Source organism: Panicum virgatum, chromosome 5K (assembly GCF_016808335.1).
Source record: "Panicum virgatum strain AP13 chromosome 5K, P.virgatum_v5, whole genome shotgun sequence".
Lineage (NCBI taxonomy): Eukaryota > Viridiplantae > Streptophyta > Magnoliopsida > Poales > Poaceae > Panicum > Panicum virgatum.
Genome location: NC_053140.1, coordinates 43,072,529 through 43,087,942, shown reverse-complemented (window position 1 = coordinate 43,087,942; position 15,414 = coordinate 43,072,529). Strand labels below are relative to the sequence as shown.

The window sequence follows — 15,414 nt, the reverse complement described above, 5'->3', positions numbered from 1 at the left end:
AAATCGATTTTGAAGGGTAGATGATGGTATGACCCGCCTCTACAAATGGTCTCACGCAGAAAAAAAATCATAACATTTTCATATGATCTCGAATGAAGACAAATTTTATTCCAAAATTGTAGAGGTTGACTAGATCAAATATTTTGTAGTTGATAATCTTTTCATTCCAGTTTCAAAATCTACAAGTTTTTATTTGTTTTCAAACAACCTCAGATATAGGGTAGTTCCATATCAAAGTTGCAGTGGTAAGATCTAAAATTTTATATATTATTCATTTAATATTGTTTAGGATAATAAGATCATTACTAGTTGTGTCCTACGTATAACTATGACTATATACTATCTCATATAACTCAAGTTATATTTTCAACTTCTCACAATCTTAAACTTTATTACACTAAAATATATGTGGCATATTTTTCTATATCTATAGTTCATAATAACTGTAGTGTAGTTTCACCTTTTTTTATTTGTCCTGTTAAATTTAAAGATTTAAATAAATTTTTTGGAACAAAATTGAAAAACTTTTTTTGGGCATGGCATCACTTGCCCCTGGAAATGGATTTGTAGGGCCGGGAGATGGCGTCCATGCCACTACAAATCGATTTCAGAGTTAATATAAAAGAGTAGCATATCTAATAATGTCACAAGTGACTGTGTAATGTGATGCAGAGGAGAGTACGTGCGAAGCTTGAGGTAAGCGGTTCGAACCCTGGACGCAAGTGTGCATATTTTGTCAAGAAAATAGTATCTAGGGGCTGTGATATATTTTTTCTTTTTTTTCCTTTATTGTTTTCAAGTGTTTTATCATTTTTTTTAGTTTTTGGGAATTGACGGCATGCATGACCATTCCCTACAAATGCATTTGTAGAAATGGACACATTACCCATCCTTACAAATTAATTTTTAGCTGCGAGAATTAGAGAAAGGTACGCATCCATTTCTAAAAATATGTTTTTATCCGCCCCTAATAATCATTTTGTAGTAGTGGTAGTCTCCACTTTTCAAAACCTCTTGCTAAAATCACATGATTTTATATTAGTAGTATTACATACTAAGGCGGATCGGAGATAGTTTGAGATCCTTGGAACGCTCTATTGCTCAAGATTGGATAGGGCCCCCCTCCCCACTTAATTAGCTCTCACCCTCCAAAACTTGCTGCTTCACTAATTGGTGTTATCACCTCCTATTGAGATTGTCTTAAGGAATCAGCAAATTTTTAGAGGAGAGGGACACGGCCCCTTCTGGCGCCCTAGCCTCCCCTATCCTCTTCTGCAACCCGCTTGCATTGGGCAACAATAAATCCAAAACTTTTTCCTTTAAACGTGTTTGTATCGATTAGATAAATCAAAATTTCAGTTGCCACACATGAGTTTTGCATACTTTTAGCATTTTACTCTACACTATTATTCTTTTTTCTAAATTTCTTACTTGTGGTAACCAATTTTCCATCGGACCACATTCCTTGCCATATTTTTGTAAGGTATATTTTTCACATAGCCGCGGTCTTGAACTCGCAACTCGAAGACCATCAAACAATAAACAATAAACTTACTTTAAGAGAAAATGTCACAAATGACTCTTATAGTCTTATCTGACGTACCTTGATCAGGTTTCTTGTAGTGGAACTCAATCCCCACCTAGATTCGAATCACACAGTCCGCCCAGCGCAAGTACTACTTGTATTGTTTTGGCTAGTTATTCTTGGGTTTATCTATATGAACAGTCTTCCTCTCAGATCTAGGTATAGAACACACCTTCCAGCCGGTCCAAGGGACTCAAATGCAGTCACCATGCATGTGTCACCTCTCACGTGTGCACGCCGGCCGGTTCTCTCGAGTCAATCCATCCCCATCAATAAATCGCTCGTCCCTCGTCACACAGCAAGTGGCAATGCGCCATTACTGCCTTGGGCCAGAAATTCTCACCTCAGCACTGCCGGTGCCGGCCGTCCGGGTCCCCGGCTCCCCGCCGCGCGGTCGTCGTCTTCCTTGCATTGGGTTCTCTTTCGGTTCATGCACCACCATGCATGCAACGCACACGTACAGCGCAACTACTCCATTTGAATAGCCCTCCGCTCTCTTCACTCCTTTCTAGTAGTAGTGGCACTTGGATCTCCCACGCATTCAGTGACACGTCACAACAGCCAGGCAAAAGCTATCACTCTGTTCACTGTGCTGTGGCTAGTGACCGGTGCTGATTTATTGTGGGAGAAAAGTACTGCTGGCTGGTGCTGATTTTGTGTTTGAGAAAAATACTATTGGCTGAATGCAGCGAATAAAGTGTATGTACAGCAAGGGGACTGGGAGTGAGGAAAGAAACACACAAGAACAATAAGGCCTGTTTAGTTCAAAAAAATTTTAAAGTACCCATCATATCGAATGTTCGGATACATGTATAGGGCATTAAATGCATTTGAAAAAAATAACTAATTATACAGTTTTATTGATTAACACGAGATAAATCTTTTAAGCCTATGTGCTACAGTACCAAAACCAATAATTTTTCACCAACTAAACAAGGACTATAGGAGATCATGCATCTCTCTTAGCTCAAAACACACAAGAACAAGGAGGAAAGGAAACAGGCCGCGCAGGCAGCGAACCATAGAACACACGACCGTCCACATGCACTAGCATTAAGGCCCTGTTTCACACCCCATAAATACAAAAACGTAAAATTTTGCGAATGAATCTTACTAATTTCAAGTACTAAATGAAGTCTATTTACAAAACTTTTTGTATGAATGGGCTGTAAATCACGAGACGAATCTAATGTAACTACTTAATTCATGATTTGCAACAGTGATGCCACAGTAACCACCCGCAAATTGTTGATTAATTATGGATTAATTAGCATCATTAGATTCGTCTCACTATTTACAACCCATCTGTGGAAAAAAATTTATAAATAGACTTCATTTAGTACTTCAAATTGGTAAGATTCCGTCGCAAAAAATTTTTGCGTTTACACCATCCGCCAACTAAACACGGCCTAACTCTGCCGCCCTGGCTATTTTTGGCCGGATAAGACGTTGTCAAAATCGAAATTCGCCTGGGAAAACTGGGAAACGGGCAAAGCTAGTTGTTCTTCTGGCTCACATTTGGCGCATCGCGAGTGGCCTTTTGAACTGAAAAGCTGGAGGGGAACTGGCATCCAAAGCTAGCGTTTCGAACTGATCCAACTGTTACTTCCTGTTCCTGCCTTCACCAACTAAATGTGCTAGATACAATTCTCTGATCTGCTACCCGCAAAAAAAAATCTCTGATCTGCAAAGAATAAACGCACCCAAGCCTTGTGGACACAAGGCATGTAAGAAAACAAATCCACGTTCATGCACTAGATAGTACACAGAACAAGCCTTGTTGGTGCCAATACTAGACGAGCAGCACCGGTACACACACACGGCATTTACTGATGAAATCCGTCGTGTCCTCCGATCCGTAATCGGCCTGCAGCAACGTGCTAGACAAACACATTCAATCCTATACGTACCTGACGACGACTTTTTTTTTTGGAACACCTGACGACGACTTGTGGATCCGGCCACAGGAGGTGGACAGCAGCGTCCAACGCCCGCTCAAAATGACGAAATGCACTACCTCAAAAAAAAATGACGAAATGCACAGCAAGTTTCAGTTGTTCCTGCGAGGGCGTAACTCGCGCTGCGGTTACGTACCCCCCGCCAGTTTCTGTTTCCAGAAAAACAAACCCTCTTCCTCGCAACAAACCTCACCCGGCCGACCGCAGTCAACAATTCGGCCGCGCCATCTCGCCGTGTGACGCGGCCACAAGCGGTTTCTCCTTTCCTTCCGGCAGATAGGAGCCGGTCGTCCATCCCCAGGTCGCCATCACACGCGCCCCACCCTACTCCGTGAAAGGGCAGATCGAGCGAGACGCAGCAGGGGGCCGCGGGCCGCGGCCCGCCCGTCGCGTCGGGGGGTACGGTGTCTTCCGTTCCGTGTCCTCGTTGCCTGGCCGCAGTGGCAGGGCGTATTAGGCTATCTCCAACTATTCTCCACATCCAACTCCCCCCAAACGTACTATTTACTATATTTTACTACATCCCTCCAAAAGATTCCTCCCCCTATAACTCTTTCTCTCCAACCATTCCCCCCATATCTATTCCCTCTATATACTATCACTCATTAACTAACTATTTATTTATCATTTTTGAATTTAAAAAAAATCATACAATATTTCTACTGTCATAATACGTATTATCATCATATTACGGGGCTCAAACGAAATTAATATCATGAAGAAATGGTGTAATTAGAGATATAGGGGGAGTTGAAACTCACCTTATATATGGGGGGAGTTTCAACTCCCCCCGTATATACAGAGAGCTGTGGGGGAAGCCGTTGGATCGGATTTCCCACCAAAACTCCTCTACTGGGGTGGGGGCGGTTTACAGGGCACCCTTGGAGGTAGCCTTAGCACTGCCACCTCGCGCACCCGAGATAGAGGCCGAGACCCTCGGTCCGGTCCGGTCCGGCACCAGCGGCGCAGCGGTCAGCAAGGAACCCCTGACGCGACGGGGCCCGGCCCGGCCGGCCGCGCGCACGCTTCTCCGAGAAGGGGAGCGCATCGGCCAGTGGAACTGGGAGACCATTCATTGCGCGGCGACATTTCGCTTCGCGATCGAGACGGGGCCGGGCGGAGTAGGTGCGGCCATTATAAGAGGAGGCAGCAGCGTGCGAGCCTTGCCTGCCTGCCTGCCTAGGTGAAAACCCACAGCAAAACGGTGGGGGGGAGGCACGGTAGTCAGGAAGGAGCCTCTCGCTAGCTGTTGGTTTCTCCAGAGGGTTGAGCGGCAGGTGCAGGCGCCCCGGTAGTAGTGGTGGTGGTAGCTCGTCGTCGTGAGCTTGACTAGTGTTGCGTAGGGCAGATCGATCGAGGCGGCTCGCTCGGCATGGCCTCCTCCTTCAACGACAACAGGCACTGGCCCAGCATGTTCAGGTCCAACAAGCACGCCGCCGAGCCGTCGCCGTTCCTCTCCGGCGGCGGCGGCGGCAACGCCACCAGCGCCGCCGCTAGCGGCCTCAAGCACCCCTCCTCGGGCTTCGCAGGTACGCTACCACCGTGCCGATCGAGCGAGCTGTGCTGTGCATGCATGATCCTGTTGCAGCCTTACTTACGTGCCGGTAGTTCCAAGTAGGGTTTTGCTGCGAGGGACCAAGCAGATCGAGAGGGAATTGCTTGCCTGATTGATCTTTGTACGCAGGCGGCGAGGAGCGGACCCCGGATCCGAAGCCGCGGTGGAACCCGAGGCCGGAGCAGATCCGGATCCTGGAGGCCATCTTCAACTCCGGCATGGTCAACCCGCCGCGCGACGAGATCCCGCGCATCCGCATGCGCCTGCAGGAGTACGGCCAGGTCGGCGACGCCAACGTCTTCTACTGGTTCCAGAACCGCAAGTCCCGCTCCAAAAACAAGCTGCGCGCCGCGGGCACCGCGCGCGCGCCGGCCCGCGGGGCAGCCGCTGCGCCGCCGCCCCTCGCCACGCCGCCCGCGCTCCAGGCGGCCCCGCAGCCGCAGCTCCTGACCCAGCAGCAGGTCCAGCTGCTTCCGTCGCCAGCGCAGCAGGCGCCCACTTCCTCGTCCTCGTCCTCCTCCGACCGCTCCTCGGGGTCCAGCAGGCCGGCCGCGAAGCGGGCGGCGCAGGAGATGTCCCCGGCGGCGGCCATGGACCTGCTCGGGCCGCTCGCCGCGGCGTGCCCCCAGATGTACTACCAGGGCCAGCCCGTGGCGGCTCCGACCTCGCCGCCCGCGCACAAGGTGCAGGACCTCGTGTCCTCCGACGAGCCCATCTTCCAGCCGTGGCAGCAGGGCTACTGCCTGTCGGCCGCCGAGGTCGCCGCCATTCTCGCGGGGCAGTACATGCCGGTGCCCGTGCAACAGCACCCGCCGGCGTCGTTGCCCGCGGGTGCATTCTTGGGGCGGTGCAACGAGGTGACTGGCCCAGCCATCGCCGGCCAAAGAACCTGCGCCTGGGGCGCGGGGCTCGGGCAGTACTGTCCAGGGGGCGGCGGCGCTGATCATCATCAGCTCGAGCTCAGCAAGAACACCACCGCAGCGGCACCGACGAACGCCGTGGCCAGGGAGGTGGCGCACGAGGACTCCACAAAGCTGGGGTTGCTGCCGTACTGCTTCGGCGATTGCACGGCTGTGGACGCGGCCTCCATCGCTGCCACTACTTCACCCCTTGCGGCAACGCCGGACGCCGCTGTCACCGTGGCGAGCGTCGCCGCTTCTACGGCTGGGCTGCCAGGCTTGCCTGCGAGTGCTGCCGCTCCTAATGGTGTCGTCGCCAGCTATGATCTCCTGCATCTGCAAGGTATGATGTGATCACTTGATTATACCATCTCATATGCATGGATTGTGTTTGTATGGATTAGGACTGTCAGTGTGTGTCGCATCACATGATCATCAGGAGGGTCATTTCTCCTGTAGTATATTGTCTCTCTCTTTCAGGTTCGTTTGAATTTAAATACAGTGTGCATTGCTAGTTATGACATAGGAGCATGCAGTATTTGACAAAGCGCTAGCTTTTTTTTTCACTGAAAAATACGGTACTACTAGTTTCCCTTGCTAAAAAAGGAGGTTCAATATGCATGCTTTGCTTGTGTGGGATTGCACCCATTCCCATTAGGGTTCCAATCACTTCTTCTCCTCCTCCTTTTGATGAAAAGCTCCAATCACATCTTACCGATCCCAAGACAAAAGGGCACTGTCAGTGTTTGTATGCCTAAAGGGATGCATGTGGCAATCAGGAGAGATTAGGCCATGCAAAATCTCCTGTACATGTTCAATCTTGTCACAGCCTTTTTCATGCATCACTTTCCCACATGCATGATAAAAGTTGTGAAAAATTGTCAGTTTGTAAACGCAAAGCTATAGAAAAAGACCAAAATTTGCCCTTGTTCGCCCCATCAAAGCCGTGTTTAGTTGCCTCATAAAATTTTTAAAAAGTCATCTTGCTACATTTGAAATACTAAACATAGACTAATCATAAAAATAATTACAGAACTCGTCTATAAATCGCGAAACAAATCTAATGAGCTTAATTAATTCGTCATCAGAGGTTGTTTACTGCAGCATTACTGTAGCAATTTAGCGCCTAACTACAGCTTAATTAGGTTCATTAGATTCGTCTCGTGATTTATAGGCAGCAATCACAATGCGTTTTTTATTTCGTCTAGATTTAAGTCTCCATGTAGATGCCGAAAAAAAATTAGAATTTTGATTTTTGGAACTAAACACGGCGCAAGAACAAAAAGTGAAAGATGTGAGAGGGAACTATTTCATGGTGACAAAACATCATATCATCATATGTAGATGCATCCAATGCGGCACGTAACGAAACCATCTTTTGCACGCGTGCTTGTATCCAAAAATTCTATATTCCAATCGACATGTTGATGAAATGACTAGAGTTGGGGGTACGAGAAGCATAAGGTTTACAGCATGATTGCAATTCTGGTTTATAAAAACAAATTTGTAGAGATGTGGTGTTTGCATGTAGCTTGTCATCAATGTTGAAGCAATAATGCAAGTAGAAAAGGGGGCAATAACTTAGCCTTCTCAATTTTAGAAGACCTGATGAATTGTATGGTTTTCAATTGAAGAAAAGTAAAATAACGCCTTGTTTAGATGCAAAATTTAAAGTTTCAAAACAATCTTGCGGCACATGTATGAAGTATTAAATCTAGGCAAAATGAAAAATTAATTGCATAGTTTGCTTGTAAATTACGGGACAAATCTAATGAGTCTAATTAGGTCATAATTAGACAATAAATTGTGATAGTAAACATGTGCTAATGTCAGATTAATTTGTTTTAGTTAATTCGTTTCGTAGTCTATAGACGAATTCTGTAATTAGTTTTATAATTAATCTATATTTAATATTTCAAATGCGCTTTCAAAAATTTTACGCCTTGCATTTAAGCAAGGGCTAAACCTCGGGATCCAAATGCAACCCTATGGGTGATGGCTTCTTGGTTGCGAGACACAACTCATAAATTGTGCCTCCTTGTGTGAGGTCTTGTCATGGTAGCTTCTAGCTTCCCTCTGTAGAAAAAAAGGGTAGAAGGTAAATTTTGCATGCGTAGGTACGTTCCTGAAAAGACTGAAGTGACGGTGGTCAAATTTCTGCCGCTCGACGTCCAAGCAAAGCCCCTTAAACTTCCTTTCACACTACAGGGGGCGTGCGTGTGCATGGCAATTCAAGGCTCCTTTCAGCTCTTCACGCACGCATGCATTGGGCCGGACTACTGTCATCTTTACTTGGGTTTCTTCAAACGCCTTTGATTTCTGAATTCACGGGCCACGGGACAATAACTTCGCCGCAGTTAATACTTCCCCATTTGTTTGACTGTCTCTCTACACGGGCGCATGCAGGACTCGCCGCGGACGGGGCCCTCCTCGGCGTCGGGACCGTCGCTCCTGCCGCCGTTTCCGCGGCCGCCGCGGCGCCGTCGGCGCCCACAGGGGCGCACGCGCAGCAGGAGGGCGGCGGCGTCGCGGCGCTGTGCGTCGCGGACACCGCCACGGGCAAGAGCGTGGCTCACGCCGTCGCGGCGGCGAGGCTGGACGTGCGGGCGCAGTTCGGCGAGGCGGCCGTGCTGTTCCGCTGCGCCGGCGAGCGCGGCCTCGACATCGAGCAGGTCCCCGTCGACGCGTCGGGCCGCACCGTCCACCCGCTCCAGCACGGCGCCTTCTACTACGTGCTGGTATAAAAATAATAACAGACGTGGCGCGTGCCGAAGCTAGCGTTCCCGGCCGTGTGCCGCGCATGCAAGAGGCCTACTATTACTATCGACTAGTACGTGCCAGCAAGTGGTTTATTAGGGTATCGATCGTGTAGTGCGTGCATGTGTGCACCGATTTATCTAGCAAGGCTAATCCTTTGTCTCAGATGTTGTGTTGCGTGCACCGCAGCGCACTAACGTATAGTACACCAGTAAAATTGTGGCTTTGATCGTATGTTGGTGTACTCTGTTTTCTGCAGGTATAATTAGTAGCATACTCCCTCCGTCCCTAATTAATCGTCGCCAGAAAACTGACACAGCAACCAATACAATAGGCAAAAAAACCCTAACACCCCTAAGTTTATCAGCCGACACATTCGGAGACACGTCACTAAATGTTGCATATGTGGTGTGAAGAAGCATGCGTGGCACACACAGCATATTAAAAATTCAGTTGTCACCTCCACTTTTTCACATTTAAACATGCAGCACAGTATTTTGGAATTGAAAAATAGAAGAGGCCGATGCATGGTGCGGTGCAGGCATGCAGCAGCTACGGCTGGCAGGGTAGGCGGCGACACTTAATTAGGGACATGCTACTGTAGCTAGAACGACATTTAATAAGGGACGGAGGGAGTAAGTAGTAATGTACTGTAGCATCTTAAGAAAATATTAAGCTTTGGCAGTAGTACTAGGCCGTTTGCAAGTTCTCCGTCATGTGTGCTGAGTTTGAATTTTATGTCTTTTTTAGTACGGTTTGTGCCAATTTCCACGCCACTAAATGACTAAATCTTACTCGTACACAACATTTTTGTCTGCGTCCCGACTCGGGGTCCGGATCCCAACTAGTAAATGCCGCATGTTTCCTCGTCCTAGATGTTGATGCAAGAGGCAACACAGTAACGCACGGATTTATCCTGGTTCCGGCCGCGGGGCCGTACATCCAGCAAGAGGATGTGTGACGGCACTGTATTATCTTGCACCTGGAGTGCTTATAGTAGGGGATACAAGTGAGGCGAGAGAGAGAGGGAAGCTCCCAGGTCTCTGTTAGAAGAGGAGTCGGTTGAGGGGAGTGCTCAGTGGTGCTGAGAGTGTGACGATGATCGCGAATGTAGGTGACCATCCCCCCTTAAAGGAAGCCCGCCTCCTCATTTTATAGTTACAAGGAGGGGCGGGATACATGAGCAGGGGAATGTGGAAGTCGTTGTTTCCCCCCGAATCGCGGGGGGTGCAGTGGTCGAATACTGTAGGAAGTACACTGTGGGGCGTGGCAGTCGTCCTGGATATCGTCCTTTGGTCTTGCGGAGATCGCGCCGGCGTCCTACCAGCCCCAGCAGGCGGCGTGGTCATCGCTGTAGGGTGTACGGTCCTCCAGACGTGGCGTGGTGGCGTGCACCGGTGGTGGCGGGGCACGCGGCGGTCCCAAACTCCTTGGACGGAGTGCCGGCGTATACACTAAGGAGGTCCGAGAGTCACGTGGAGGTTCCGGACCCCTCGAGGGGGGAGGTCCGGGCCCCTGGCTGCTAGTGTTGGGCATCCCTCCTTGAGGGGCACGCGGCGACATCGGACCCCTTCCTGAGCAGGAGGCGGGCCCGGGGCCATACGTGTGATGAGGTGGAGTCCGGACAGCCGGAGTTGGCAGAATAGTAACGGAAACTGTGCCGAGCGCGTCTTGTCCCGCGTCGCAGGTCCCACAGTGCTACCACAGCGTCCGGGATGGCGGAGCAGTGACCGGAGTTGGCGGACGGGACTCTGGTCACAGCCATTGTGAGGAATGGTGGCCTGATGCCGTCTGTCCTGGGCGCTGTGGAGGAGTGGTTGGCCTTTAATGCCTCCGTACGACGGGTGGGTGAGTGGCAGGGCCGTTTGTCCTATACGCCGAGGGGTGGCCTCGAGCGAGGCGGAGATGTTTTGCCCGCTCGAGGGGAGATTCGCTACCCTCGAGCGAGGCGGAGATGCGAGGCGCAGTCGAGGGTCTCGATGGGAGCCCTCGAGCGAGGCGGAGATCGCCCCGCGGGTCTGAGGGGGTGTAAATGGGCCGCATGCTGGGCTTCTTTGAGTCTTTTCCTTTCTTCCGGATGGGAAGGAGGCCGTGGGCTTTCGTGGGCTCAGCCGCCTAACATGTGTTTGCGTTTTTTAGAGTGGTCTTAGTATCCCGATTAGGGTGTCCCTAATCGTGGTACCCGACAATTTTCATTTCGCAGATTAGAAGTACAGCTTTCTTAATTGTTTGAGTTTGGAACATTAGTGGCTTTTTGATGGGCTGACACTTCCACACGATACAAATGTGTCCATTATGTGTGGCAAATTTTATTTTCTTATGCTTAGGCGGTCACATTTCCCAAATACATGTAGTTTCTATATATAATGGAAATTGATACTCTCCGTCCTTTACACCAGCTAGGGATGCACATAATCATTTTATATTTTTAACATTGAGAATCTGGAATTGAAACAAAAATTAGCAGAGTGATACATTCTCAACTTCGACACGACAACAAAAGCGGTAGAATCCTTCTACTTCATATATTTGAAACATTAGTGATTAGTTATGTGATGCTATATCAATGATACAACTCTTTTCCTTGTGTGCCAATCTATAGTTTTCTTGGGCTTAAGTCACCTTTCTCAAATACATTTTGTGAGCATGTAATTTTTTTTATATATTGGAGACATTCTCCGGTCTTTGCAGTTTGCACTAACTAGTAATGCAACCAATCATTTAACTTTCGAAAATTTGATAGCGAGATTTGAAACTTGTAATGAAATTTGTTTTCCCCATGCATGATCAAACCTGCTGTAAAACAATATTTTATCCTCTTAAAATAACTGCCGATAATAATATAAGATGAAATGAAGTGGCTGACATATAATCTATTTTTTTTTCCAAAATACATATAATTTAGAACAACCTAAACTAGTTCATAGTGGAGAAACTATAATGTTTGAGATTACTGACGCACAGCTTGTTGATCTAGAAGTGGTGCTCATCTCTCTCTCTCTCTCCAGCCCAGGCCACAGCCAGGTACGTCCACAGAAGCGTGACGTAAAAATACTGTGTTCGCTGTACCCTGTTTAGTAGTGCATAAGTACTATGTTTTCCGCACTGAGTCACTCCAGTCACCTTCCCCCTAGCATGTTGACGATCAATGAAGCTTCGGTTGTCCTTGACAGAACTGTCAGGTTCCTGGACGACGGGAGGAGTATTTCAGAAATCATGCGCGCATGGGATGCGCCGGCGGCCGATCGAGCAGCACATCACTAGCTCGCGGACAAATAATAAAGCCAAGCAGGGATTAGCTAGAATCCACACCGAGTGGACGGGCAGGCACCGGCACCGGCACCGGTGTCGGCGTGTCGCTCGCGCGCTGTGCAGATCGGCGCACGGAGCCGGGCACCACCGGCACGCACCATCGCGCTCTTTTCCTCGGCCGGTCGATCTCACTCCCAGTCTTTTGCACTGTGGCGACGCTGTTCGGCACTGTGGCGGTGGCTGGCGCGCGCGCGCATGGGCGCTGGGCGGGGGACACGATACCCGTTGGTTACGTGTGGGCAGGCCGCTCCCGTGCCGCAGGGGAGCAACCAGACCAGGGCCCCCCGCCCCCTGCCGCCGCGGCTGGGCAGAAAGCCAGACATCGCAGCCTGCGCACACATGCGCCTAGCACTAGCACAAGAGAGGGGCGAACCGGAACCGAACACAGAGGAGAGGACTCCTATCTGCTGTGGCGCTGCGCCTACGGACGTCGCAGTCGCAGCACAGGACATGACTGTCCTTCCCGTCCGGCGTCGGCAGACCAGCCGGACGCCCTCTTTGCCTTTGCCTACCTTCTTTGACTGACCCTCCCCCCTCTGTCTCTCTCGATCTCGTCAACCGTCTCCGGTCTGGTCTGCCGTTGTCGTCAACACGGCAGGGGTCAGGTCATGGCACGGGGACGCATGGCGCGTGCGTGCGCTCGTGGTCCTGGGTGCTGGCCTGGCCGGTGACGGTGAGGAGGCAAAACGTAGGATCTGCCGACGGGACTTCACATCATCGCTAGGGGCGAGGGCGAGGGCGCTGTCCGCCTAGCCTGTTGCCTGGCGCAGGGGGGCGTGTGCGTGTGCTCCCTCTTCCATTGATTTTGCGCCCTACCTGGGGCAGCTTTTCCATCTGCTCGCTCGGGCCCGTCCTCCTCGGGTCTCCGTCGATGGATGTGTCCCGTGACCATTGGTGCCATGGCCCTGTTTGTTAGAATCTCGCATGCATGAGTATTAAACGAATTTTATTTGCAAAATTTTTTCACGGATGGGTGTAACTTTTCACGACGAATTTAATGATAGTAATTAATTGATGATTGGCTACAGTGATGCTACAGTAACCATCGTCAAAACGTACAGTCAGAGGCCTCATTAGGTTCGTCTCGCGAAGTAGAGCAATGTTGTGAGTTAGTTTTGTAAATTGACTTTATTAATATTCTTAATTATTGGTCAAAATTTTTGTACTGGCGCAACCAAACAGGGCCCATGTCGGGGCCTTCATTCCTCCTGGAAAAGGGTGGGAGTGCGGGTTTGCCATTTTGACCGACCTGTCAGGGATACGCGACCATTGTTGATTAGCTTTCGCTCACAGGCAAGTTGCAACGTTGCACACTTTGCTTTGCATCTTCAAGCTCGTCAATTCATCAAACTAGTAAGATAACTGTGCTAAAACCACGAATAAATTGCAGATTACAAAAAAAACATGGGTTGTCACCACCCACGACTCCACGACTGGCAGAAATATTAGCATTGTTACAGTTGAAAGCAATACGACAAATAAAACTGCAATGTAAGTTGTGAAAATATTAATAATACAGTAAACATGTTGAAACTATTGAAAATTCGAACCATGGCCCAAATATTTCTGATGGTATACACTACATGTGTTTCATACTTGCAATGGGATCTTAAGTTTATATGACCATACCGTTGTAGTCTCCTTGACCTTTTCCACTGAATTAGTTATAACATTTTCTTTCTTGCTAGCCTCACCGGAAGGCACTGATGCTACAGGTGATAGCGCAGTTGTTCCGTCTGCAACACCCATCTCCTAGAAAACAGGACTTGACTGAACATACATGAGCTAGTGCTTTCATGGATGCATTTTAGAAATCACTTTATGCTAGATGCTGATGTATTCTTAAATGCACAAAACAAATATACAGTACAACATCCATACATCTTGATATACAATTTGACGAGCTGGCTCAACTTTTTTCCCCCACAGACCGACCAAAGAAGTCCCAAAATGGAGCTAGTCATTTCAGTATCTCAGTTTTTCTCAGTGTAACAAACTAAAGAGAAATAAATAGCATTTCTGATCTTTAGAAGACTGAAATCAAATCTTATGTGGTCTTTCATGGTGTTTTTCTTACCGACAGTCTGTCAGACTCCATCAAGTATCCTCTCTCCTTCCTAAAGCTTTCCAAATATGAACTCACCTAAACACTCCCAAAAACCGCAATCATTTGGGCTTCCAATTTTCAAAAGAATTGCTAGCTCTAGAAACTTTAAATAAAAGGCCAAAAGAAAGCTATCTCTTGGCTGCTATGGCTATTGTAACATTAAATCACAATTAAAGAAAAGAGCAAAATATGTCACCGGGCATATGACCAAGTTTCAGATAGTCTTATTCCATAAAATATTCAGAACCTAGCCAAACAAAATAGTATTGAAAACAAAAAATATATCAAAAGTCTTTGTAAATAGGCTCCTAAAAGATCTTATACTCCAGAAATTCCAATAGTCCAAGCCTCAAGAAAATAAATTGGGCAACTCACATCCTCTTAAGTCTCCTTGATATTCCATTTCAATAAAAAGTAGTAATCAATGCTGATTTTATTTGACTTGAGGCAACAAAACTTAAACCGGTCAAATTCCATTATGTCTCCATTATATAGACATTCAACCCAAATCTCTGAACCATATATACCTATATAATGATGGTTTCAAAATGCCTCTGAATTTCATGAGCTCTCATCTATCCTTGCATTGCTGCATGTAGGGGAAGAATGAGAGGAGAGACCTTCAGGGGGGAACAAATGCATAAAAGAAAATTCATTTGCTTGGAATAAAATGTCATTATATATTGAAATTCAGTTGAAACACAGTACAGGTTACTTCAAATATTATACATACATTTGCAAAGAAAATTTTAGATTGGGCATAAAGCAAGCAAGCAATCTAACGTAGCAAGCAAATTTTGAATAGACTTACAGTGAGGAAAAGTGAATCGCTTGAGGCCAAATGAGTACGGCAAATAAGGAACCCAGCACCCAAAATCCTTGCAATAGAGCACCAAATAAATGGTGTTTCAGTGATTACCAATGCACTCCTCGGGCATATCTAGTTTCTTTCAGTGTCTTTCCATTTCAATTATTATAATGCACTCCTCGGGCATATCTAGTTTTTACTGCGTACTCCAAATGAAAATTCAATGCAGCAATGTAAGGAAATGTCATGGTTACACTCCAATCAGATTTGAATGAGGTACTTATCACTACAATTTAAAGTTTAGACCACAAAAATAAGATTTAGGATTGAAATATGCAGAAACAAAAGAAATAACAATGTAATCGCCACATGTATAGATTAGGAAGATTTCATAGGCATGGATAGCTGAAAAAACATCATCAATGTAATCACC

At 47.7% G+C, this 15,414-nt stretch overlaps 1 protein-coding gene across 1 annotated transcript; it reads left to right on the top strand.

Moving 5' to 3' along the window:
• The first annotated feature begins 4,732 nt into the window (after nt 1–4,732).
• Nucleotides 4,733–8,847, top strand: LOC120710123 (WUSCHEL-related homeobox 7-like). Its single transcript, XM_039995791.1, has 3 exons — nt 4,733–5,072; nt 5,228–6,340; nt 8,206–8,847. The coding sequence occupies exons 1-3, from the start codon at nt 4,916–4,918 to the stop codon at nt 8,739–8,741; spliced, it is 1,806 nt and encodes a 601-aa protein (XP_039851725.1). The 5' UTR covers nt 4,733–4,915; the 3' UTR covers nt 8,742–8,847.
• The last annotated feature ends 6,567 nt before the right edge of the window (nt 8,848–15,414 follow it).

Excerpts from the sequence above, each read along its gene's own strand:
- LOC120710123 (XM_039995791.1), top strand. The coding sequence starts at position 4,916 with ATGGCCTCCTCCTTCAACGACAACAGGCACTGGCCCAGCATGTTCAGG. Across the intron at positions 5,073-5,227 it reads CCCCTCCTCGGGCTTCGCAG|GCGGCGAGGAGCGGACCCCG; the intron begins GTACGCTACCAC and ends CTTTGTACGCAG. Across the intron at positions 6,341-8,205 it reads TGATCTCCTGCATCTGCAAG|GGGGCGTGCGTGTGCATGGC; the intron begins GTATGATGTGAT and ends TTCACACTACAG.